The sequence below is a fragment of the Sander vitreus genome, chromosome 2 (genome assembly GCF_031162955.1).
Source record: "Sander vitreus isolate 19-12246 chromosome 2, sanVit1, whole genome shotgun sequence".
NCBI lineage: Eukaryota > Metazoa > Chordata > Actinopteri > Perciformes > Percidae > Sander > Sander vitreus.
Window position 1 is genome coordinate 27,590,290 of NC_135856.1, and position 23,215 is coordinate 27,613,504.

Below are 23,215 nucleotides of genomic sequence, written 5' to 3' on the forward strand. Positions count from 1 at the left end.
CAGACTGGTAGAAAATACACACAGGCCCCAAAAAGGCCACGAGCTGTCTGCTGGGGATTCTCCCCCCGCCCCACACACCCACGCATTTTACAACAGGGTCTATAAGTGACTGAACTTCAATGCAGAAAAACACGCTACCCACCGATCTGAGTGTGGAAAAAACTAGGTCACAAGTCCCCACCTGAGTGTCTGGAAACTTTTCTAAGAAACAAAAGAATTAATAAGAAGAGTCAGGTGACAGCTGTAGATCAGTTCCTGTTGGAAACTAGTTTCAAAGCATCAGGATGTACTGATGTAGCTGTTGTGTATATACTTCTAACAAAGAGGGAAAACTTCTTGACACTGACACTTATCCGGACAAATACAGAATGGATAGATACGGCCTTTAATCTTATGTGTATCCTAAAAGAACGGGAATTTCCCGCCATCACGAGGGAATTCCCAAAAAAGCAGACATGTTTACTTGAAAATGGAGTGCTGTCGACTTGAGCAGATTATTTTTGATTTAACGTATGTTGGTTGAGGTAGTTGGTATTATTGCTGACTGTTTATCAAAAGATTTATTTGGTGAGAAAGTCGAGTTGCGGTGAGTTTCGGACATTAAAAAACAGCATTGTGGCAGATTTGAGCAAAGAACAAAGAGAGTGGGGGGTGATTCCCTCTTTGGAAGGGTTTTGTGATCCTGAAGCGCTCCAGGCAGTTGACAATGAAAAGATCAGCATTCTGATTACAAGCTACAAGGCAGCTGTGATCCCTTCTAATAATCCTATTGGTGCTCGCCCCTGTCATTGTCAGACTGCTGAGTGCACCATTGTTTTTCTTCATCAACCAAGACCATATTTACAGCCAAAGGTCAAAACAATGGAAAATTTTTGAAAGAACACAAGATGGATGGAAACTTCCTTATAAGTGACCTTCTATAGACGTATACATCTATTATTAAATTAGGGAAATGTCTGACTTAAGTGGTTCTTATCTCTGCATATATCAAAAACACAAATCTGTGCCAATTTCATGTTTTATTTAGATCACGGCCCACGTTTGTCTCTCAGACATTTTGCTGGGTGTTTTTTGGCTTGTCTATGTTAGCGTAGTTTTGTGGGGCATTTGCTCAAATGTGGTAGATCCCATCTTGCATCACCGGTGACTGAGAGCGAGCAAACAGCTACAAACAGCAAGACAGTCATTCATACCTGAAATAAATTCTGAGTCAGATGTGCTTTGATGGCTCTCACAAACCCAGACCTTTTGTCTTGCCCTTGTATATGAAGTACATTTACCACAGTTCAATTAATCATCAAATTGCACTGCAGGAGTGGTCATTTTTCATTGTGAAAACCTTCGGTTTTAAGAGTCACTCTTCAGAAAGTGAGGAAACGGCCACTGTGAGGAACGTAACTGTAAATCACTTCCTCTACTCATGAGCCATTTGGCTCTGAACATAAGATATCAACATACAATACTTTTACAGCATAAGAGTCGAGCATAAAAAAAAGCAAGCGCTGCTTAAAACTCCATTATAGTTTTCTTTTGTAAGAATTAAATATATGAATATTCTCCATCCTGAAGTGTTGGGCATCTCTTTACTCTTTTATACAGTATTTGTGCAAATAGGTGAGAAATAAGGTTAGTTTAGCACTTCATGTCAGAAAGGGAAAATCAGCAGTTATTTAAAGCTTATAAAAAGTTGACAAAAATGTCACTAGGCCCATTATTTAATTAAAATAAAACTGGTGGAAAAACACCAAGCAAAAGCTTTTACTGCTACTAATGTCCTGTCAGTGCCTTTAAGTGAAAGGTATGTATTAACTCATCTACCTCGAGATAAGCCAACGCATGAACTCATTTCATGCTCACTTTACCCTGAGGGAATGTACTTAATTTCAAAACTGCCTCAAATCAATTTTCCCTAGAGTGCCATGTGCATATATGAAATGGGGCTACATATGTAAATAGCCTACCTGAAGTAGCCCATTGTCAGATACCTTTTTTTTTTTTTTTTAAACTGAACTCTACATTGATTATGACTGTCAATTAGTGGATTTCCCAAAAGGAACACGTATTTATTTGAGGGTGTGACTCACCCTGCAACCTTGTGTAGCCGCAGACATGCAGAGCAGCAACAAGGGGTAAAATTCCTGCTTTGTCGCAAGCAGTACATGCGATTCACCAGTCCCATATGGGCATGACCGCTTTTAACATGAAGGGGATTTTCTCACTTTTGTTTAAATAACTTCAAATCCAGCATAAATTCGACATTTTGGGGAATAGCCGTGTGCTGTCTTGCCCGAGTTACGAGAACTTCGATACAATTCTCATGTTCATTTGTTAAAGAGGCGCTATGCAGTTTTGGTCATTTCCTCGCGGTTTTCTCGCTTTTTGCTCGCAGATTTTTCTATAGAGCTCTCCCTACAGCTTCGGAATAGATATTTCGCAGCTCCTATGTTTACTTGTGTCTAAGTCCACGCTCGGTCAGTTTGCCGTTTCCTCTTTCTCCGACAATGCTTTCCTAGCTTTCTGCTTCTTTTTTGCCGGCTCAGCCATGGCGACGGTGTTGAAAAACTCCATCGCTACCTTGTTAGCTGGTTCCTGAATGGGCGTATGTGTGCAGTGCCGTGAAGCAATTCGTTACATCGCGAGACTTGCTGTGATACCACGCGATACTTCCTGATGCTGAGGCCGGGGGCTCGCGGCCAAAAGTTGCAAAGGTGGTTTTTCAGCTCACAGGCGCTAGGGGGGGGGAGAGCGAGACGACCACCATTCAACCCGAAAAAAGTCACATAACCATTCCAATGACTCCGAAGCTTTCATTAGGTAAATTAAGCTAAATACAGCTGCATAGTTCCCTTTTAAATGTGAAGTTACAGTCAGTTAGCTTAGCTTAGCACAAACACTGGAAACGGTCCGAAACTTTCTCTATCCAACGATTCCAGCTTCCGATTCGGCAGTTAAGGGGAAATTTAAGGGGAACTGATTGTCTGATTCAGCAGGGAAACATAATTTACATTGCTAAGTGACTGATCCTCCGTTTTTTTCGAACCACTTACTGTATTGAATGAGTGTTAGTCATTAAGGTAAATTATTAGTTATGTCTAAAACACACTTTTAGATTGAAAGCCGTTCAAAAAACGGAGGATCAGTCACTTAGCAATGTAAATTATGTTTCCCTGCTGAATCGGACAGTTTAAAATTCCCCTTAACTGCCGAATCGGAAGCTGCGATTCGGATGCCAACTTCAGCTTCGTACAAAAATCTGCCAACTAGCACCTCTAAAACTCACTTTTCAAAACGCTACATCTCGTTTGTTTAATCAGTACAAAAAGATGGATGTGTTAAAACGTCAATATGTTGCTCTACAGGGGGTAATGTCCCGGACTATTTCTTGGCTCTAAAACTGTCGAGTCTCGAGTTCTGTAAACATGTAATTTTTTTGAACAGATTAAAAAATGAGATGTAATGTGTTAATTAGTGTGGTTTAAAACCCCTTTTTTAATCACCCTTGGACAGAGCCAGTCTCGCCGTTTTCCCGTTTCATCTTTGTGCTAAGCTAACCGGCTGTTGGCTTATATTTAAAATGAAAATCCGCCAGAAAGTGAATGCGCTTATTTCCCAAAATGTTGAACTATTTCTTTACATGTATGTGTAGTTTAGGTGTCCATGTCCTTTATTGTAAATTTATTCTGCATGTAGGAAATAAGATTTGACACAAGACGCATAATCCTGCCATACTACTGTATTCCATCTTTCAAAAAAGAAAGACAAGATTTAATATTACTTAACAATATGTTAAAAGTAGCCAGTTTGGCTTCAGTGTTAATACAATATACACTCTATAACAGATTGATAGTGTGAGTATTGTTCTTTTTCAATTTCATTCTGAAAGGATTCTGATACAAGCTGGCTACAGGTCAAAAATAAAGAAAACAAAAACTGTAACTGGTACACTTTTACTCAACAGTTTGTTAAACAGAACTTAAAAACCAAAAAAAGAACATTGTCAAGTATTACGCTTTTCTCCTTTCTGTGAAATAGGGTGGAGGGGGATGGTGGTGGGGGGGGGAGCAGGGAGTGGAGACCAGCTGACCAAGCCCATTCCCTTGTCAATCATGTTGATGAGATGCCGTGCTAGGAACGGGAAACAATGGGATAGTAAGCCACAATATTTCAAATACAGCTTTTTAATTCATTACATTTCTTTTTCATTTTTTGTAGTTTCCATTGTCTCTTATTTTTTTTGGAAGGAAACTATCCAGACATAGTAAGCATCTTTTGACTACAGGTAAGCCATTATAAGAAAATAATTTCAGACCATGGCTTTTTCAGTCAAGAGAAATGCCCAACTCGGACTAAAAGCACACAAGCACGCAAGGAAAATTAATCGAATGTAAAGTAGCATTTTGTGATTCTTTTTGTGTAATTTAATTTAATTTTTGTTTTAGCTCTGCAGGTGGATCAGTCCAGATGAGCCTGTGTTGAAACCACACAGCGACAAGAACAAAGCAAGGCAGCGTGGGTGTGATTCGGGCACAGCGGGAGAGAAGTTCTGGGAGGACGACAGCTGGCTGGAGGTAAAGGGATGGGTGGGGTGGGGGGGGGCGTGTGGGTTGGTATAGCTGTTAAGGTACTGATTGTGTCCTGACAGTCACTCACTAACAGCCTCAATGTGCAGCAAACGTAGCTTTCTTCAAACTAAAGTTTGACCAGTTGATGGAAAGTCGTTGGCGGGTCTGCCGGGCCGAATCCAAGCAAAACCTGAAGAAAAACAAAACAAAAAAAACATTAACCCTCTGAAGAGCCATACTCCCTCAATTTGAAATGTTAAAAAGGTACCCTGATGAGTTTTCATGTAAGGTTTCTCGCCAGAACACATTTTGCAAATCTTTGAGGCCTAATAAACGTGTTGCATGCATTTCCTTCTCGATTAAAGCTTTAGTTCGTAACTTTTATTATAACGAACGTCCGTTACATTGAAGCCACTGCCAAATGAGTTGCTACAAAGCTAATTAAGACTATCAGCTCCACCCCGTCTGTATTTCTCAGTATGGCTAAGTTCAGAGGATTGTGGCGTCCGGTGACTTTCCCATGCAGAAACTCGAGTGACGATAATTACCTCTTCTTACGCGATCACGTAAAGGCTCTGACACACCAACCCGACGGCCGAACGTCGGCAGAAAAGGCAGTCGGACTGATCAGATGGCTCCCCTCTCCCAAAAAAGTGCCTCGGAACACACCGAAGCAACGCCGACTTGAGCGTACGTTCTACGTCTCCATAACAGCAGGCGGAGCTAATCTGTATTGTATTTCAAAAAATATACTGGCGTTGTCAGCTCTCGGGCTTCTTGTGGAAGAAGAAAGATGTCGCAGGCGAAAAATAAGGAGAAACCGCACTAAGTGGGTGAAGCCATGGATCTCACAGCGACAGGCTCAAGGAGCTTGCACTGATTCGCTAGTCAAGGGCTAGCACTCCACCAATCAGATTGGTCATTGAGTCCGACTGCCCACCAGCCGTTTCAACAAGTCAAATCAGCCAAAATGAAGGCCAACGCCTCCTCCGACTGACGACGGCACGGAACACACCGAACAGACTCGAGTCACCGACCTCGCCAGACTGTCCGACGGCCAATAATCGGACTGGTTTGTCAGCGCCTTAAGGCTTGTATCATGTGGACGCGTAATGAAGACAGTTTTGTCTTCATTACTTAGAATTCCTCATGGGGGAGACAGAAACTACGCACTATAGCTTTAAAAATCTTTTTTTTAAAGGGGGAGGAATAGGCAATTTTGATGATTTTAAAACCTACGTTGTTTACATCCGCGTTTGCTTGCTAGCAGTCGTTTTCTGCATTGCCTTTGCAATTGACAAACTGTCAATCAGCAGTCAACAGCGGAATCTGTGCTTACACATTTACTGTATAAAAACATTACTCCATAGCACAACTAGTAGTCCAAAACTCCACAGAGTACCTGTGGTTGACACCAAGAGAAAAGCTTTCAGAAATATCTCAGTATTTGACAGTTACTTTTAATACACCTACCTTTTGAAATATTCCACCTCCCTCTCAGTTTCATCCATTTCAGTGCTATCCAGGTCAATGTCTTTGGGCAAGAATACATCATCTAAAAGAAAATAACATAAATGCATGTTAATTGCTATTTTAAAATGTATTATTAATGTTGTAGGTGTATTATGAAAGTAGCCTAATATGCATCTTTGATACTAACACTGGGTGGCACCAAAGTTGGAAATTCTACAAATAGTGGCTTGAATAAAAGTGGGAAAAAGTATCTGGAAAGGGGTTTTGAAAGGATTCAAGGAGATTCTATACCAGATTGTTGAGAATGCTATCTATCCCCTACCCGAGCCATAAGAGCACAAGCAGAGTGTGCAAGTGCAACACAAATATTTGTGACATAAAGTAAAGCTACTTTAAGCAACTTGCCATGCTACCCGCTCGTGGCAGTGAGACGTAAATGGCAGCAGCAATCTACACAGTGCACACATTTACCAACCACGCTGTGACACCGTACACAGAATACCCAAGAGACAAGTAAGGAAATAGATCTAGCTGTCCCTGGTCAGTGTTCCGTTAAGGACACAGTTCGTATTTCCCTCACCTACAGTAGCATGACGTCTGCTACTGCAGTAGTAGGTCAGGAGTGAGATTAAAGTGCTCATATTATGCTCATTTTCAGGTTCATAATTGTATTTAGAGGTTGTACCAGAATAGGGTTACGTGGTTTGTTTAAAAAAACACCATATGTTGTACTGCACATTGCTGCAGCTCCTCTTTTCACCCTGTGTGTTGAGCTCTCTGTTTTAGCTACAGAGTGAGGCATTTCACTTCTGTTCCATCTTTGTTGGGAGTCGCACATGCGCAGTACCTAGGTAAGGACTACTAGCCAGTCAGAAGCAGAGTATGAGGGCGTGCCATGCTAGCAGCTAGGTGAGCATTATAACGTGTTACAAAATGAAGCACGTTCGTCATGGTAGTAAAGGCTGGACTACAAGAGAGCTCTTTTGGAGCAGTTTGTGATGTTTTCTGTTGGAGATGGTAAGTCCCTTTGGGGCGGACTTTTTCACTTTGTAAACCTATAACGTTCACAAAAAAAGATATATAACACAAAGGAAAGGGAAAAAGCCAAAAAGCATAATATGAGCATTTTAAGACAAAAACCACTGGACATGGGCACCGGTTAGCTCACCTGGTAGAGTAGGCACCCATATATAAAGGTTTACTCCGCGGCCGCGGGTTCGACTCCGACCTGCGGCCCTTTTCTGCATGTATTTCCCCTTCTCTCTCCCCTTTCAAGTCTAAACTGTCCTATACAAATAAAGGCCTAAAAGCCCCAAAAAATAATCTTTAAAAATAAAAGAAACACACACCTGAATCCTAAAAATCAAATAGCGAATCATAATACCAACCTATCGATGTGTTCATCTTGTCCCCCTTCTTCTTCTTGTTCTTCTTGGTCTTGCCTTTGGGCTGTGGGGATTCAGCACTGGGAGGTTTGCCATTCTGCTCAGACTGCGACGCTGGAGGGGGAGACGGGGAAGGGTTGGTCAAAGGTGGACTCCTCCTGTCTTCCTTTATTTGGGTCAGCGGATGTTGTAGATGCTGCTGCCTTTTCCCACTGGCGCTTCTGATATTACACCTGTCCTCCCTCCTTGGTTCAGTGGTTGGGAGAGGAGCCAGGGCCTCGGCAGGCCTGATTCGCGTTGCTTTGGTGTCTGTTGTAGTGGTGGGGGAGGTGCCATTAGCTAGCTTTGCTGCCACGTCTGAGCTCTTGGGTAGCTCTGGAGCTTTCTTTACAGCAGCCTCAAAAGTGGCCACTTTAGCAGGCTGCTTGGCCTTAACTTTACTGTTGATCTCAAGCTGAGATGCAGGAGTGCCATTGTGGAGGATGGCTTGACAGTTGGGGATGTGGGTCTCAGTAGAAAACCCCCTCTCACCAGTGTGTTTTGGGCTGTGCTGTGTGCTGGGCCTAACCCGGGGTACAGGGTCAAATCTGGGTTCTTTCTGGTCAGGGAGGCGGATGAGGGTTTGAAGCAGTGACTGTGACTTTCCGTTCTGTAAGTTATCTAGGACGTTCTGAGCTGTCTGTTTGAGGGGCTGTGGGTTGTTTTGTGGGGGAGCGGTGTTTTCCTTTGCTTTCTCTTTCTTTTTCTTCTTAGCAGCACGATGGTGCTGCATCTCATGCAGCCGGAGCAGTTCCTTTTGAAGCGCTGCCTCTTCCTCTTCCTGCCGCTGTCGCCGTTGCTGCTCTTCCAACATCTGCAGCTCCTCCCTTTCACGGGCCTCTGCCTCCAGACGGGCCTTCTCCTCCATCTGAAGCACACAGAGACATACATACTTTCAGCATTATGACAACCTTGACCCCAAATAATTCCTAGTTGTTGACAAAAAAGAACCGTGTATTAAGTACTACCAGAGTTACTGTAGTGGTTTAGGCTGGATGGACACGCACTGGAGGTTATTGATTTTATAAAGACTTCTGGAGGTGATTGGGAGGAACAGTTACCTTCTTTTGTTTATGCCTGGCCCGTTTGGCTGCCTTAGAACTGGAGGCAGGTTTATTGTCGGCACTATTGATGAACTGCAATAGGTCCTCCACCCGCCTGTGGTCCTCTACCCCTCCATCTCGTTCTATCACCGGTTGCTGCTCCTCACGTTTCGGCTGCTCTTCCTTACGTTTTGTCAGACGCAAGCGCAGCTTCTCCCGCATCTCTGCATAGTTTCGACTGGTAGGAGCAGCTGGGGGCTGGAAATGAAACAGAATGATCATTAAGGACACTATAAATAAATTCTTACATTAAGCTATCAAACTATGAATCAATGGGGTGTAAATGCCATATTTCCATTTTGTTTTGTTTTACAGGGACCAAAACTTAAATGTCAATTTAAAAATGCATTTATTACATCTGAAAATTTTACTTAAACTGAATGCAGAATTGGAATTGGATTCTTCATGGAAATTCAAAAGCTAATTAAATTGGCATCCCCCCCAAGTTCAAGTTACCTTGACCCAAAATCATGTAAATATGAGGTGAACATGCCAATTTCAGTGAGTAATAAATGTGTGTCTTACCCCTCCATGCCCAAAGAACTCGCAGTAGCAGCAGTCGCAGTACTTTCCTTCTTTCTGGTTTGTGGACGTGGAGGTGGAGGAGCTATGCTCGGAGCAGCTGTCTTCGTCCTGACTCTCCTCCCCGTCGTATGGCTGGTGCTCGTATGCCCCATTCGCCTCACAGCGATGTCCTTCACAGTCAGGATCACTGAAAATAATTTTACTTAGAAATTGGTGCCGGCAGACAGTTTTCTTTCCATCACAGACAACAAAATCCCCTTTTCCAACATCAGTCTGTCATTGATATAACGGGTGTCCATCTTTCTGAGCCTGTAGGAGATGGTGGTGGCCTTACCTGCAGACACTGGGTGGGGCACTGACCGGACCATCTGCTGAGGAGGCTGGAGGCTCGGTGGGCGGGAGGCACAAACCCTGGTGGGCCTCCATGAAGTCTGGGGCTGGAGCGGCCATCTTTGGAAAGGGCTGGGATCCCATTGTTGGAAGGTGTGTGGTGGGTGCTGGGGGCAGGGTGGGGCCCGAGAGTGGAGGGAGGGAGGTCAGTCCTGTAGGGCAGTTCCTAGGGGGGGCTGGAGCAGGTTGCCTATGGTCATCTTTACCTAGATTGTGAAATACATCATCTAGAGGAGACAAAGGTATACGGGTTGAGAGCATTGTTTAGTTCTTTGTCACAAAACAAACAGTTATTCACAAAGCTTCCACACAATGGAGCAAAGAATACAGAATTATAACTTACACTCATTATTTTTAATAAAAAGAGATTGACTTAAAGTCGAACTGAAATAAAAAAAAAATTAGTTAAAAATCTGTATATATATATATATATATATATATATATATATATATCCATATATATCCATGATTGTTTGTTTTTACTTGTGTACTTATTTGGTCAAAACTGTAATTCCCAAAGCTTGCAGTGATACTGCCCTCTACATTAGTGTTACAGTGCATTAGTGATCAGTGCTAACAGCAGCAAGCTGGTAAGCTAGTTAGCGTAGCTTGCCAGGCACAAACATTTGCAAAAACAGTTGTATCCTCTTTTGAAAAATGGAACACTATGTAAAATAGCTGCAGTACAATTATAGTTAATTTCCTTACACAAAAAGGGAGGAGAAGTTCAGTTCGACTTTAAAGCAGGACTATGACTGACTACACTTATTTTTTTGCTTGGTTTTGTCCGTTGTCTCTATTTTGACTGCAAAGTTAAAAGGCAAAACATTTTACTTGGTGGGTTTTAACAATGGATTGACTGTAATAACTGTGTGGCCCATCATTTAATCATCAGTGCAAACCTAACCATTGCTCCTACCACCTATATTACCTAAAGAGTTGGGTCTTTTAGATGCTAGGTGGATGGGTGGGTTATTACTTGACTGGACAGTGGTGGCAGTGCAGGACACAGAGGACGTGGAGGCAGAGGTGGCCATCACTACTCGGTTAGTCTCCATGAAGGCATCCTGGAAATTGTAGAGACACTTCTTCTTGGCGCCACTCTTCTTCTGCTGTTTGGCTTCTGTAGAGGAGCAAGATGACGACGACGATGATGATGAAGACGATGACAACGACGAGGAAGCGGAGCAGGAGGGGGGTAGAGGGGTGGGCAGTGAGGGGTGTTCCCCTTGGGGGCCGATAGATGATGTTGGGGGAAGGGGCAGGTCAGCGAGGGGTGGTCCGAGCATGTCGCCTGTTGATAAATAATAATAATAAAGTCATGACTTTAACCGTCTTCGATTTTTTTTTAATTGATTATTTCTGCTGTGCCAGAGTAGCTCACCTGGCAGGGACTCGGGCAACAGCACAGATGGATTCCAGCTCTTCATCACAGCAGCATCCCACAGGTTCTCAAACTTGAGCGAGAGGCACTGCAGTGAGCTGTTCCAGTCACCCGCTCCACCTGCACCGCCAAAGCAGTTCTGGTAAACGTGCTCCGGTAACGACGGGCTGAAGGCCGGCTGCTTGGCCGCTGAGTGGTTTGATGTAGGGTTTGGGGGCAGAGGCTGAAGGAAAAAAGAAAAAAAGTTAAGTTACAAGACAAATCATATCACTAGTTTAGGCTTATGAGGAACTGATTTGTACAATATAGTTTTGGATTTCTTTTCACTTCTCCTAGATTTGGTTCAGTCTGACCCCTTGTGGCAGACAATTAAAATTACAGTGAAACTAAGTGAAACTAGAATACAACTAAACTCAGTATTGTTCCTGGAAACTTTAAAAATCCCCAGTGATAAGGAAATGAATACATTTTCCCTTAAAGGGACTCTCATATCTATAATTCTATACACTTAAAAAAAAAAGAAAAATAATACATCTAGTCTTATGGATGTATGGGCTCAAGAATTATCCTCACCTTGTTGTGAGTGAGAGGAGGACTGGGAGGGTAGAGTGTAGGGTGCAGTAAGGGCCGAGAGAAGTTGTGTAGGGGCAGGTGTCCGTGGATGTGGGGGTAGAGGTGGAGGGCAGGGTGGGCCGGCGGTGTCTTGCAGTCTGTGAAGAACTGGTGTCCAACAGTGGGAGGAGGTGCAGCGTGGAGCCGACTAGGGGGCAGACATGTGGCGGGGCCCAGGGTGGAGGAGCTGGGGTCCTGGTTGCACACGTGGCACTCGCAGGCGTGCTGGACCTGTTCTACCTGAGAGTGGTAACACAAATTCAAAATATGTTGTCTGCTTTTATTCTGGAGCGTGGGTCCCTTTGCCCGGTCCTTAAATGTAATAAATTATTATTATTTACTTATGTGTATGCTGACACAATTAGTTAATTGACAGAAAATGTATCGCCATCAATTTTGTCAATCGATAAATCATTTCAGTTGTTTTTTTCCCAAGCAAAAATGGTCTGGTTCCCGCTACTTTAATGTTAGGATTTGCTGCTTTTCTGCGTTTTCCACAATTGTTGACAGTTGGACGAAACAAGACAACTGATCATCATTTTTATTTGCTATTTTCTAACATTTTATTGACAAAGCTCAATTATTTGACATGGGGACAAGGGCCAGTTGTCATTCCTTTTTTAGAGAATTATGGGAACATACTTTGGAGTAATAGCTGTGTATGTGGAACAGGCTCATTCACTTTATTTCCAAGCACATATAACACAAAAAAGCTTATTAAAAGTGTTACAACACCTGTTGGTGGTTGTAAGAAGGTGGAGGACTGTTGGTCTTTCCTGAGGAAAGCTCCTCCTGTGGCCCTCGGGGCTCCCCACCAATCTCACCATCAACTTCCTCCTCGTCACCCTCTGATGAACTGCTGCTGCTGGTCATACGAGCAGACTAATACAGAAATGTGTTGGACAAAGAAGACTCAATTAGCAAATGGGTTAGGAAACAGTACACGAAACATTTCCCGAACTACTGGTAGCCCACTCATAATGAACGTCAGTTTCATCATCCAGAAACTTGGCAGGGAAATTCACAACTAATCTCGGGCATTTTTTGAAGTAATATACATCAGTACAGAACTCACCCGTGCCTTTAGTTCCATGTTTTCACATTCCCCATTGATGTCATCGTGGAGGCCATTCACAGCAGCGGTCACAACACTGTTATCCTCATAACCACTCATAGGGTAGATGTCCCCGAACTTACTGGACAATGGAGGCACTTCGTCATCATCACTAATACTAAAAGAAGAGAGAAATGAGTATTAATGTTAGTGGCGAGGGGGCGGGGGGGGTATTGTTTATAGGAAGAGGTGTGCAATTATGATCTGATATACCCAATACTAAACTGTGCCTAAATGATTTGTTACCAAGCATTAACAACCATTTGAGAGGACAGTGACTGACTTACAAAGTGTTGGTGTCCCCTTCAGGCAGAATGAGCCTTGGATGCTGCTGAATGGTGATGGGAGAACTGGAGTTTGAGCCAGATGCTGAACTGCCAGAGGAGAGGCTGGGAGGGTGCACCTCTGCCAGATAGTCGCGGGGAGGTTCCCCTTGCAAGGGCAGCTTGATGTGGAGGTCCTCAGCGATGGGAGAGTCCATGATGCCACATGTCAGGATGTGAGATAGACTACAGTCATCACATGTGCACCTGTTGATGAGGTTGGGCGATATGGTCAAAATTGTAATTGCAAAATTTATCACAGCATTATCTCAATATTGTTAAGTATTCAAAATGGCATGGTAAAAAGCAAGGTGTTAAAACTCATGTTCATTCATTCATTGTTTTCTCAATGTTTTGTTATAGCAACGTTTATCACAATACAATTATATGGAGAGAAAATTATTATTATTGCCAAACTTCACCTATTGTGGTGGGTTCAATTACTTGACAACTCAAAGTTAGGGAATGAAATCGTTCAAAAACTGAAAAACGTTTGACATGAGAAGATCATGACAAACATGTAAATAGATTAAAAAGGTAAATAAGAATATATTTTCTTTGATTTGTCAGTAAAGGTAGTTTCAAGTATGTTTTGAATTCGCTACATTGAAAGTGACATCTCAGGGCAGAAAATGAAATCCCAGTGAACCCTGGGAACTCACCTCCTCCGATAATTGCAGTTTGGGCAGTCTGGAATACTCAGACGAGATGATAGCATTCGCATAGTGTCTGTGAAGTTGTTTTCTCCAGGGGGAGACTTATTACTGTTAGGTAACTATAAAGAGAACATGTAAAAAAAATAAATAAATAAACTGTATTGAAGTGCAGAATTGCACACTAAAATCTGCCATGATGGCTCCATATTCTTGTTGTGTACCTGTTCTTCTATTAATCTTCTCTGCTTAAAGAACTCCCAGTCCTCCTTCAGCATTCGCTGCTTAGTCTTCAAAGTCTGGAAATTGGCAGATAATGAGAAGAACAAACTTCATAACATGAATGGAATAAATTAAAAAAAGATTTTTTTTTTGTTTTTTTTTTTAAAGTCTCTTACGTTTTTGCTAATCAATGACTTGTGTGGCTCTGTTCTTTGGTTGCTGAGACTCTGACCCTCCACCTTAAAAAGCAACTGTAAAAGAGTCACATCCTTACAGCTTTAATTACGGCATCTTTATCAAGTTACACCTCAAGTACTGTTATGGTGCTTTTCCATTACGTGGTACCTGCTCGACTCGCCTTTTTTGGTTTTCCATTAGGAAAAAAAGTCCCTGGTACCGGCTAACAGGTACTTTTTTTTAGTACCACCTCAGTCGAGGTTCCAAGCGAGCTGAGCCGATACCAAAAGGTGACGTGAAAGCGACAGACGGGGGTGTCCTGAACAAACCCGCCATTTTTAAATAGTTTAGCCAGCTGTGTTTTTTTTTTGTTTTTTTTTTGCTGCCTCCAGCTTCATTTGAAACTAAATGTGTCTTCTGGCTGTAGCAACAACCACACACCTTCGACGTTCTGTGTGTGTGTGTCGCGTTAAGGTCACGGCAGTTTACTGCGGCGCCGCTTGTTTTACAGTTCTGCGGAGGCTCCAGGCAGAGCCTTCGCCGTAGCCTACGTACACACACACACACACATGCCGGCTTGACGCATGCACCAGCACACACGTAGAAACATCAGGCCACTACATAGGCTACGGCGAAAGCTCTGCGTGGAGCCTCCGCAGAACTGTAAAACCAGCTCAAGCGGCCTGATGTTTATACTTGGGTGCTGGTTTGTGCGTCGAGCCAGCATATAAGACGACTAGCCACGCTGAGGCAGTACTATAATCTGCAATGGAAAACGGACGCACAGCGTGTCGAGGCGAGTCGAGCAGGTACCATGTAATGGAAAAACGCCATTAGTTCCGGTATCAAATGTATTTGTTTTGTCTTGGATGTGTATACCTGTTCATCTACATAGTCATCAATCCTCTTCTCACACTCCTGCCATTCAGTAGCCACCGTAGCCATTTCCTGCTGCAACTGATGGTAGCTCTCGAACAAGGTCCTGTACATATCTTCATTGTATGAATCATGGGAGGCTGTGCCATGTCTAAAAAATACGCAGAATAAGACAAGTTATTAAAGACACTTGTTTTATCGTTTAAGACAAGAGATTTGTAGATTATTTCTTTTTTGTTCACTACAGTAAGATCAACATTTCATTTAAAAAAAAGAATGCAACTTTCATTTTGAAACACTGAGTGTGGAAGTTCGTCTAATTTGGGTCATGAGTAACAGATTAAGTGATAATGATGGAGGAGTCATCATATATTTTTTTAAACTAGTAAAACTATATCTTACTTCAGCTGTGCAACCAGTGCAGGTAAACTACTGTGCAAGATCGGTTCAGAGAACACCAGATTCTCAAAAAGGTGCTTGTTGTGCAGCTCCCACGTCACATGGAATTTCTGGAGGTGCTCATTTTCCTGAGGGGAAAAAAAGGGGTTAGAATCATAAGTGGGGCGTCAGGATTAGGTCATGTCTCGCGAGCGCGATAAACCATGCTCACGAGCAAATTATATCATTTCACACGCGCAGATATTACTCTTTGCACACCAATTCAACAATCGAGAGTTGTACAGGCAGCTGCGAGTGTTAAATGACACATAGGAAGAGGGAAAGAATGGCACCTGCGTGTATTAAACTAAGCAGCACACGCACAGAGCAGCCACCCCGCTTTGCGAGCGCTGGCAGGCATACACACTCTCGCAGGTTAACTCTCCTCTAGAAGTTGATTTCTGCTTGCCTGAATGAAACTGACTTTTGGGCGGAAACCAAGGGAGGCACAGGCCCTTCTATGATTGGTCACTTAGACCCACTCTGCCGGCTGTCCCTTTAACTCAGACGTTGATTCAGCTCTGTTACTACATCTGCTGCCTGCTGAACAACTCTATCCCCCCTCCCCCCACCATTCATTCTCTATTTATACAGAAAGGCTGTTTAACAGCGCAACAGTCCCGCCTTGAACAGACTGTGTGAAAGGGACTATAGACAAAGCAAATACAGTAAAACAGGCTATAAAAAATGCCTTTGATGCCACTTGCAGGACAGCAAACAGTATCTCTGTGGCTCTGGCTACACAGAAGGTAAACTGACCAGGGTGAGCAGGAAGCTGCTGATGGTGCGTGCAGCTTGACAGAGGGCGCTGTACTCCTCCAGCAGCAGGGAGATGAACTGGTAGGCCTGAGGAGGACCCAGGGCTGCAGCAACGGTCCCCGCTGGTCCTGTAGCTTTGGGTCCTGTAGATAGATGCTTCAGTAGCCGCACCTTCATTTCCAAGACATATTCACGCGCCTGCTGCTCCAACCGTTGATACAGCTGGTAGGGGTCCTTTTTACAGAGTCTACAGGAAGAAAATAAAGTGATTAATCTTTTCAAATGTGAGCACACGGATGTTGAAATGACTGAAAATGCCCAATCCCTACTAGTAGCCGTGAAAAGCTCTATGCTTAGTTACCTGTTCAGGAGGAAATTAGTCAACTTGGCGTCCTTTTGGGCTCTAACCTGTCTCCATCTTTTAAATGCAAGTCAACTATTTACCCGTGTTTTACGGATACTGATACGAAAATACTGGCTTTGGCATTGTTGTCAGAGAAGATAGTATTTCAACTTAGCATGTTTCCTTAATATCTGATGACATATTGTGGTCATTTTTTGATTTAATACAGTAAATATATTGCATATTGGACCTTTAATCTCCCATTGGTCTACAGTTTAAATTGTTCCCTCAGTGAGTCATGGGACAGCCAAAGGTCCTGTTTCAACAGGAAATGCATCATATCAAGGAAGTAAAGATGCAATTTTATGGGGCTTTTAACCAGACAGCTTACAGTAGAGATGGCACTAGTTTCAACTTGTTGACATCATTCCTTTCCAAAGCTGTCATGCCTGGTTTATTGAGGCTTTTCCCCTGCATCCACAGTTCAATAGAGACCCCTAGTGGACAAACACCCTGAAAGAGAGAAATAAGACAAAGTAGTTTTACCTATCGACCAGCTCCTTCATGCCCTCCTTGTCTCTCTCTAGGGGCTGGTCGTGGTCATCTGCTAACGGTGTTCCCGTTTGTCGGTAGATGCAGCGCACCAGGTAGCGAACCTCCGACCAGTGGTTCTGTAGCTGCTGTGACTCCCTCTCCGATTCAGCCGATATCTCCCTGTTATTCAGGACACGATTTCATTAAGATCACATCGACTTTAAAAAACATAAAGATTCAATAATACATTGAAATTAAATATACGTTGAATGGTCATCACTCTGAACTGACCGTCTCTCATTGCAGGCTTCACAGCTACACACTGTATCAGCAGGCATTGGTGCGGTGAGGTCCGGGGCAGGGAGCATGGGTAGTGTAGGCACAGCAGTGGTCAGTCTGTCCCCTGTGGCTGCCTCCTGGCCCAGGTTTCCGTTACCCACAGGCATGTGCAAAAGGAAGTCCTGGCTCTGTGGGAAACATAACACACAGAACAATTTTTTTTTTTATACTTTGCTCAAGATGCAAGAGAGCAAAGAAACTTAGCAATTAATGTGTTTGTTGAATCACAATTATGTCTTTTGATGCTTATTATGTTTTGATGTTTAAAGTTCATAACATGCTGCAACGACGCAGGGTAACAACAGTCAGCATAAAATAAAGCATATAATGGCAATGTGGATCTACTCTACTACTACTACTCAGGAGTTGTTTTTTTTTTACTGTTTTTCTCCAAGAAAGAATGATATCTTTATAAAGCTGGATCTGTCGGTTGCAAAGGTCTGGACATTAACACCAATAACTTTCTCCTTGTTCACTGTGGCAATTACAAGGCCAAGAATGAAGATGTGCTATGAGCCGACCACAGAAGAAGTCCAGATACAGTAGCTGGGATCAGCCAATCCATGGAGCGAGTCTTAAGGCCGATTTAAGAACCTGTAATACGGACACGATGCCAACCAATCCATACAACAGGAACGGCAGGGGGTAAGTGTGTCTTACACTTGAATCACATGTTGGAGTTTTGAGGTTAGCAGTCAGTCACTAAGATAGGAGCCTCCCCGGTTTCTGATCTCATCATTGCCAAGCTATTGGAGCTATACTGTATTTCATTGTTACATTTTGGTCCAGGCAAACTTCAACCGCTTCACAGTAAAAGCTTTCCAGTGGTTTGGCTCGGTTTTCTACAGGGCCATGACATTGTGAGTCAGCATGGTACCCCACTGCTGTGAGGATGCATTGGAACAATACATTTATATCTGCTACTTGGGCGGAGTGGTTATTACTTCGACACATATTGTATGTTGTTTATGGTCTCATTTATATTATTTATTGATTATTATATTGTGCACTTCTATTGTAGGTGGTGGGCGTTGTCATCGCGGTTTGAGCGGAAGTGATAACATATTTGTTTGCTTCACCTGGGTTTTTTGGGCTTTGACAGAGAGGGGGTGATCCTGGGAGCAAACACTTTCTGTTGACTGCCGCACTAACGCACTTATTTCGACTCATAAAGTAACCTTACATTTGGTAACTGCGGTACTAGCTGTAATTTACGTGTGGAGGAATACATCATTGCAATAAAATCTTGCGTTGAGTCTCTTGCCGCAGCACTTTGTTGGAGTGCTTACAGCCGCAACAATTGGTGTTGTCCTTACAAAGTTACAGGCTGAGCACATAGCCAGGTCGTCTTAACATAAAGAAGCTCTGTATATGAAGTCATTAGTCTTAGACATCATTGCATGTATATAACATGGCCCTGAGAGTGTATTTACAGTCATGCTCTGATATGTAAATCAAATCCGACATCTACAAAGTATAAAGAACATCTGAAAGTTAGAAATACAGATATTGAAAACAAATGTAAATCATGTATGAACAAATAATGAATATAGTATTGCAAGTAGTTGATCCACTGCATTGTCATTTTGTTTTAAGAACTTCAGACAATTTGCACGTTTGACCTACATACTGTTATTTAGCTATAGCTCAAAGTGAAGCCAAGTGAAAAATATAAATTATAGTATGTCCTTTGTAACATTTTATAACTACAACAGATGTTGCTTCTGGTTGCTCCATCTGTTTGAGCTTTTCTGGCAGAGAAATGGAGGTGAACACAAGAGCTACACCATCCACTGAAAGACTGACTGCAGCTGTGTGAGTTAAACTGCAGATTATCTGACACCAGTGCTGAGACAGATAATGTTTTGGAAACTGTGGAATCATTCAAAGAACCAGAGGAACCACAGTTCCCTCAGCCACAAACTTTTGACCGTCATCTTTTAACTTCAACACCTTCCCCATGGCTTTAAAACTCTCCATACCCAGGTGACTTACCCCCAACGACTGCTCCAGAGCAGTGTGTCGGTCCTCCTTCTCCACTGTGCGCCTGCAGTCAGAGCACACCCACAGAGGCAGCTGGAGGGCACTGGGTGTCTTGTTGGGCTGTGCCGTACCATTTTGGCCCAAGATCCCTGCCTCTGAAGGCACAGCACTGTCCTTGCGCTCACATCGGCATAAGAGGCAGCGATCGCCCGCGGTGTAGGGAGCCCGCTGGTTTAAGCCAAACGTGAATGGGGTCTGTGGTGAGCATGTTAGTAGAAGGAAGTAGAAGGTACACAGCCACTTTAGCATTTGCATTAAACATTTTAAAAATGTTTGTTATAATTTATTTTTCAAAGAAAACGCACGCTATTTTGACGGAAAACTGAATTTTTGTTATAGACAGTCAAACGAAAGCCTGTCTCTAAAAATAAGGTTTAAGATGAAAACAAATGGCTCCAAGATTGACCAGTCTGCTATACTGTATATCTGCTATATACCAAGACAGGTCACACTCTATTCCTTTGTAAGTCATTGCACTCTGCACTCTGAATACACCAGCTGTCTAAACCGCCCCCTCTGCACTCCATTAAAACACTGGAACCTTTTCTTAATGTGCAGCCTTGTCAGTGACTGAACCACAGAGTGGCACAAACACATAATTAGCAGCCAGAAGTTTCAATTAATGATATCCACATTGGCGGTGTTTGCAAGAGAGAAGCAACCTTTCTAAAATCCCAAAAGCCATTTTGCATCCATTTCGGTGACATTTTATAGGTGTACTAGTAGTTCCCAGGAGATTCTGAATCTGAGGGTGCTGTGGTTTACTCAACTTGATTCACTTCTCCAGCAGTAGTATTTTCTGACTACACTGAAAAAGGAGAGCAAAGAAAGCCAAAATTTCCTCTTGGATGTTTGCCTATATATTTTGGTATACTGCAAAAGTCAGTCAAAATAAGCAGCATCTAACCATGCTCCTCATATTTCTACTTTAAAATGTGTTGCAAAATTCAATTTCGAAAAGTAATTAAATTGAGACTTGTTCCCCCTGACCTATTTAGAGTAATTTGTTATCATAACATAAGCAGTATTTACAACATACCAAAAACAACCAGGTGTGGTGACAAAAACAAAAAGGTAGCGCAGGTCAACAGCCACTTAACATATTTTGGACAAGCGTTGGGTAAATTATTTGATTGACTGTGTGTGCTAAAACATTTCTTGTTCTGAACAATACACACAAAACACAATGTTAAGGCCAATTGATTGATTACTTTGGTGCATGTAAACAGGACAACATATTTGAACATATTCAGTAATGCACATGTTAATACTTGTAAGAACCGTCAATCAGACTTTTAATTTGGAAAGAACATTTTGACAAGATCTACAAAGATTGTACATGGATATGGGCACAGCTATATTTTATGCATTATATGAAGGAAGGCATACATTCAAATAACACTCATTTTGGATATAACGCCATCATTAATTGTCCTGCTGTTTTGATATCCAGTTTAGCTGGTTCTCTATGTTTATAGATATTAATGTTACTGCCCAAGATCTTTGCAACAGGACAATATAAAGTTTGGTTAAGGACACATTTTTGTTGCCAGTCACTTTAAATATGGCTAAATGCTAACAGAAAGCTGCATTTGAGTTATCAGCACTAGAACTAGAAAAAATGAAAATAAAAAAATAATGTGCTGCACTGAATGTTTTACATTTTCTGAGTAAAGGCAATAAAATAAAGCCAAAATGAAGCCATCTTGTAGTGTGCTTTATCTTATGGCATCAAGATGTAAACTGTGTTTGGCAAATGGGACAAGGCTTTGGATGAAAATCTCAGAGTGGCCTCAAATGAACTTCTGAAACACCTGATGTAAATTTACCTGAAGGACCCCGGAGAAGTCAGCATTCACTGGTCCTTCCGTAAACTGTGGTGTAATACTGTTGTTTACTTTGACCTGAGGGACACAAACAACTCAGTGTTTACATAGAACTGACCACACTTACACGCCGGGAACATATAATATGTCTATAAGAGTGAATCATCTGTCGCTGAGATTGATCATTTTGTTTAGGAACTATGGCTGATTGGCTTGGTGAGTAGGTCAATTACAACATAACATTTCAAATCCCTACATAGCGAAGTAAAAATCTGTATTTTCTGAGTTTCCAAGCCATGTGTGTGTGGTACACACTCAAGCCAGAAAATTGTTAGGCCATACCATGCCCAGGATAGGCAGGTAGACTACCATATTAACATTATGTGTCCATAACTGATGTTTACACATTTAGCCCACTTGCACCCAGTAGTATCTAGTTCTCTAAGGTTATGTTTGCATAAACCTGTTTGACTGATTAACATTTATAACAGATAATTTGGCTCCAAGAATTACATACAACTTAATAGTGGATGGTCAGCGGTGTTATTAGACACACTTCTGTATATCAATATAAGTAGAAAATCAACTGACTCCAATTAATCCAATTTGTAAACATATCATGCAGCACTTCTGAGTGTATTTTATTTTATGATGAATAGAGTATGTAATTCTCACGATGTGCAAGATTTGTCTGGATGGAGAGTCACAACATCCACAGGTTATTTACTAGTTAGGAGGCTAGCTGCCTCTGCATGTTTCATTAGAATACACACATTTGCTAAATGAAAGCCTATGTTTACCTTTAAATGACAAATGCACAGTTGTTGTATTGTATAGTGTGGTATTTGTGACCCCAAAAGCTAACCAACTAACTTGTGAACAGATATCTATGGAGTAGAACTCTTAAACATGGGTCAGTTCATACAGAAACTAGATAAAATCGTATGGTATCAATGTGAGTTGTTGTTTTAGTGCTAATGTTTGCGCTAATGGTGTATAACTAAGCTACATTGGAAAACTGAAGTTAGTTGGTTGGTTTAGATTATCAGGCAAATACAACCAAGTTAAACTCTTTAGAAGCAAGAAAAGGAAAAGGTCAGCTTGTAAAAACACATCGAGGCCCGATGGGGCTGAAGTTGTTAGTACTCTTCACTGTTAGCATTAGCTAGCATTAATGTTTATCTGTGTAATAGCAGCCTGTGTTCCAACTATGATGAACCTAATGATGCTCCCGAAAAAAATCTTGGTTTGGCTACTGTAATCTTCACCTACCTGGACTGTATTAACGTTAGCTCAAAGTAATGCTTCGTGGTGTCTCAGTTGTTGAGCTAACGATGGTAGTCACAGCGTTTGGTCAGGGCACAATTAGCCTAATGTTTACGGCAGTTTATTACCATATAACGAGACCAGTTTAACTACACAGCTATAACGTTACAACTTGCTAGCTGGCGCGGTATTCCACAAAGCACAGCAAACAGCATTAGTGGCAGTTAAGCCAGTTAATTTCTAGCTACGCATAGGTTAAGTTAGTTAGCTAGCTGTCCTACTCGCAACACTGTCGGGCCCAAATCAGATGTGTGTCGTTGATAACGCTGCTAGCTAGTCGCCCCGTTTGGACATCCACCGGTTAACATTGCGTGACACTCTTACCTCTCCGTTTATGCCCGCGATGGACCCAATATTCCCGTTGCCTGTGCTGCCAGGTGTTAAAAAGCTGACGACAGAAGCAGATGTTGATGTTCCCGCACAGCCAAGGGCCGAGGCAACCCCGGCCTTGCCACCGCTGGTATTGCAGACAGCACTGCAACTACTGCCACCGCCCCGCTTGTTCTTCCTGCGTTTAGCCCCTCGTTTAGCATCGGTTGGACTCATTTTTTCCACAAACGAAGCGAGACAACTTGCCGTCCAGACTTGGCAGGGTCTCAAGTGGAATGCCTGGCGCAATCACTCGGGTATAAATCCGGGATAGCGATGTAGAGACTCTCAAAAATACAGACACTCAATTCCATCAAAGTGCAAGCCGACTTCATATATTCCAATATGGCCTCTAGCTGGACTGCCTCAACCAAGCTTCGATCAGCTTGCGTTGCAACGC

The 23,215-nt window shown here is 42.5% G+C and overlaps 1 protein-coding gene across 4 annotated transcripts; it reads right to left on the reverse strand.

Annotated features, from left to right (window-relative positions):
* Positions 1-3,718: 3,718 nt before the first annotated feature.
* Positions 3,719-23,187, reverse strand: fam193a (family with sequence similarity 193 member A). Of its 4 annotated transcripts, none has more exons than XM_078263582.1 (23): positions 22,771-23,187; positions 21,124-21,198; positions 19,247-19,489; positions 17,204-17,379; positions 16,925-17,092; positions 16,036-16,282; positions 15,241-15,365; positions 14,842-14,989; positions 13,962-14,024; positions 13,788-13,862; positions 13,573-13,685; positions 12,875-13,117; positions 12,549-12,705; positions 12,209-12,355; positions 11,435-11,713; positions 10,862-11,084; positions 10,409-10,771; positions 9,422-9,704; positions 9,088-9,274; positions 8,521-8,760; positions 7,424-8,327; positions 6,036-6,117; positions 3,719-4,752 (listed from the first exon to the last, which is right to left on the reverse strand). In XM_078263582.1, the coding sequence occupies exons 1-23, from the start codon at positions 22,990-22,992 to the stop codon at positions 4,659-4,661; spliced, it is 4,857 nt and encodes a 1,618-aa protein (XP_078119708.1). In that variant the 5' UTR covers positions 22,993-23,187; the 3' UTR covers positions 3,719-4,658. The 4 variants fall into 4 exon arrangements, with proteins under 4 accessions (XP_078119708.1, XP_078119719.1, XP_078119699.1 ...); XM_078263593.1 differs by having other exon boundaries at positions 10,457-10,771; positions 13,962-14,036; XM_078263573.1 differs by having other exon boundaries at positions 13,962-14,036.
* Positions 23,188-23,215: the final 28 nt, after the last annotated feature.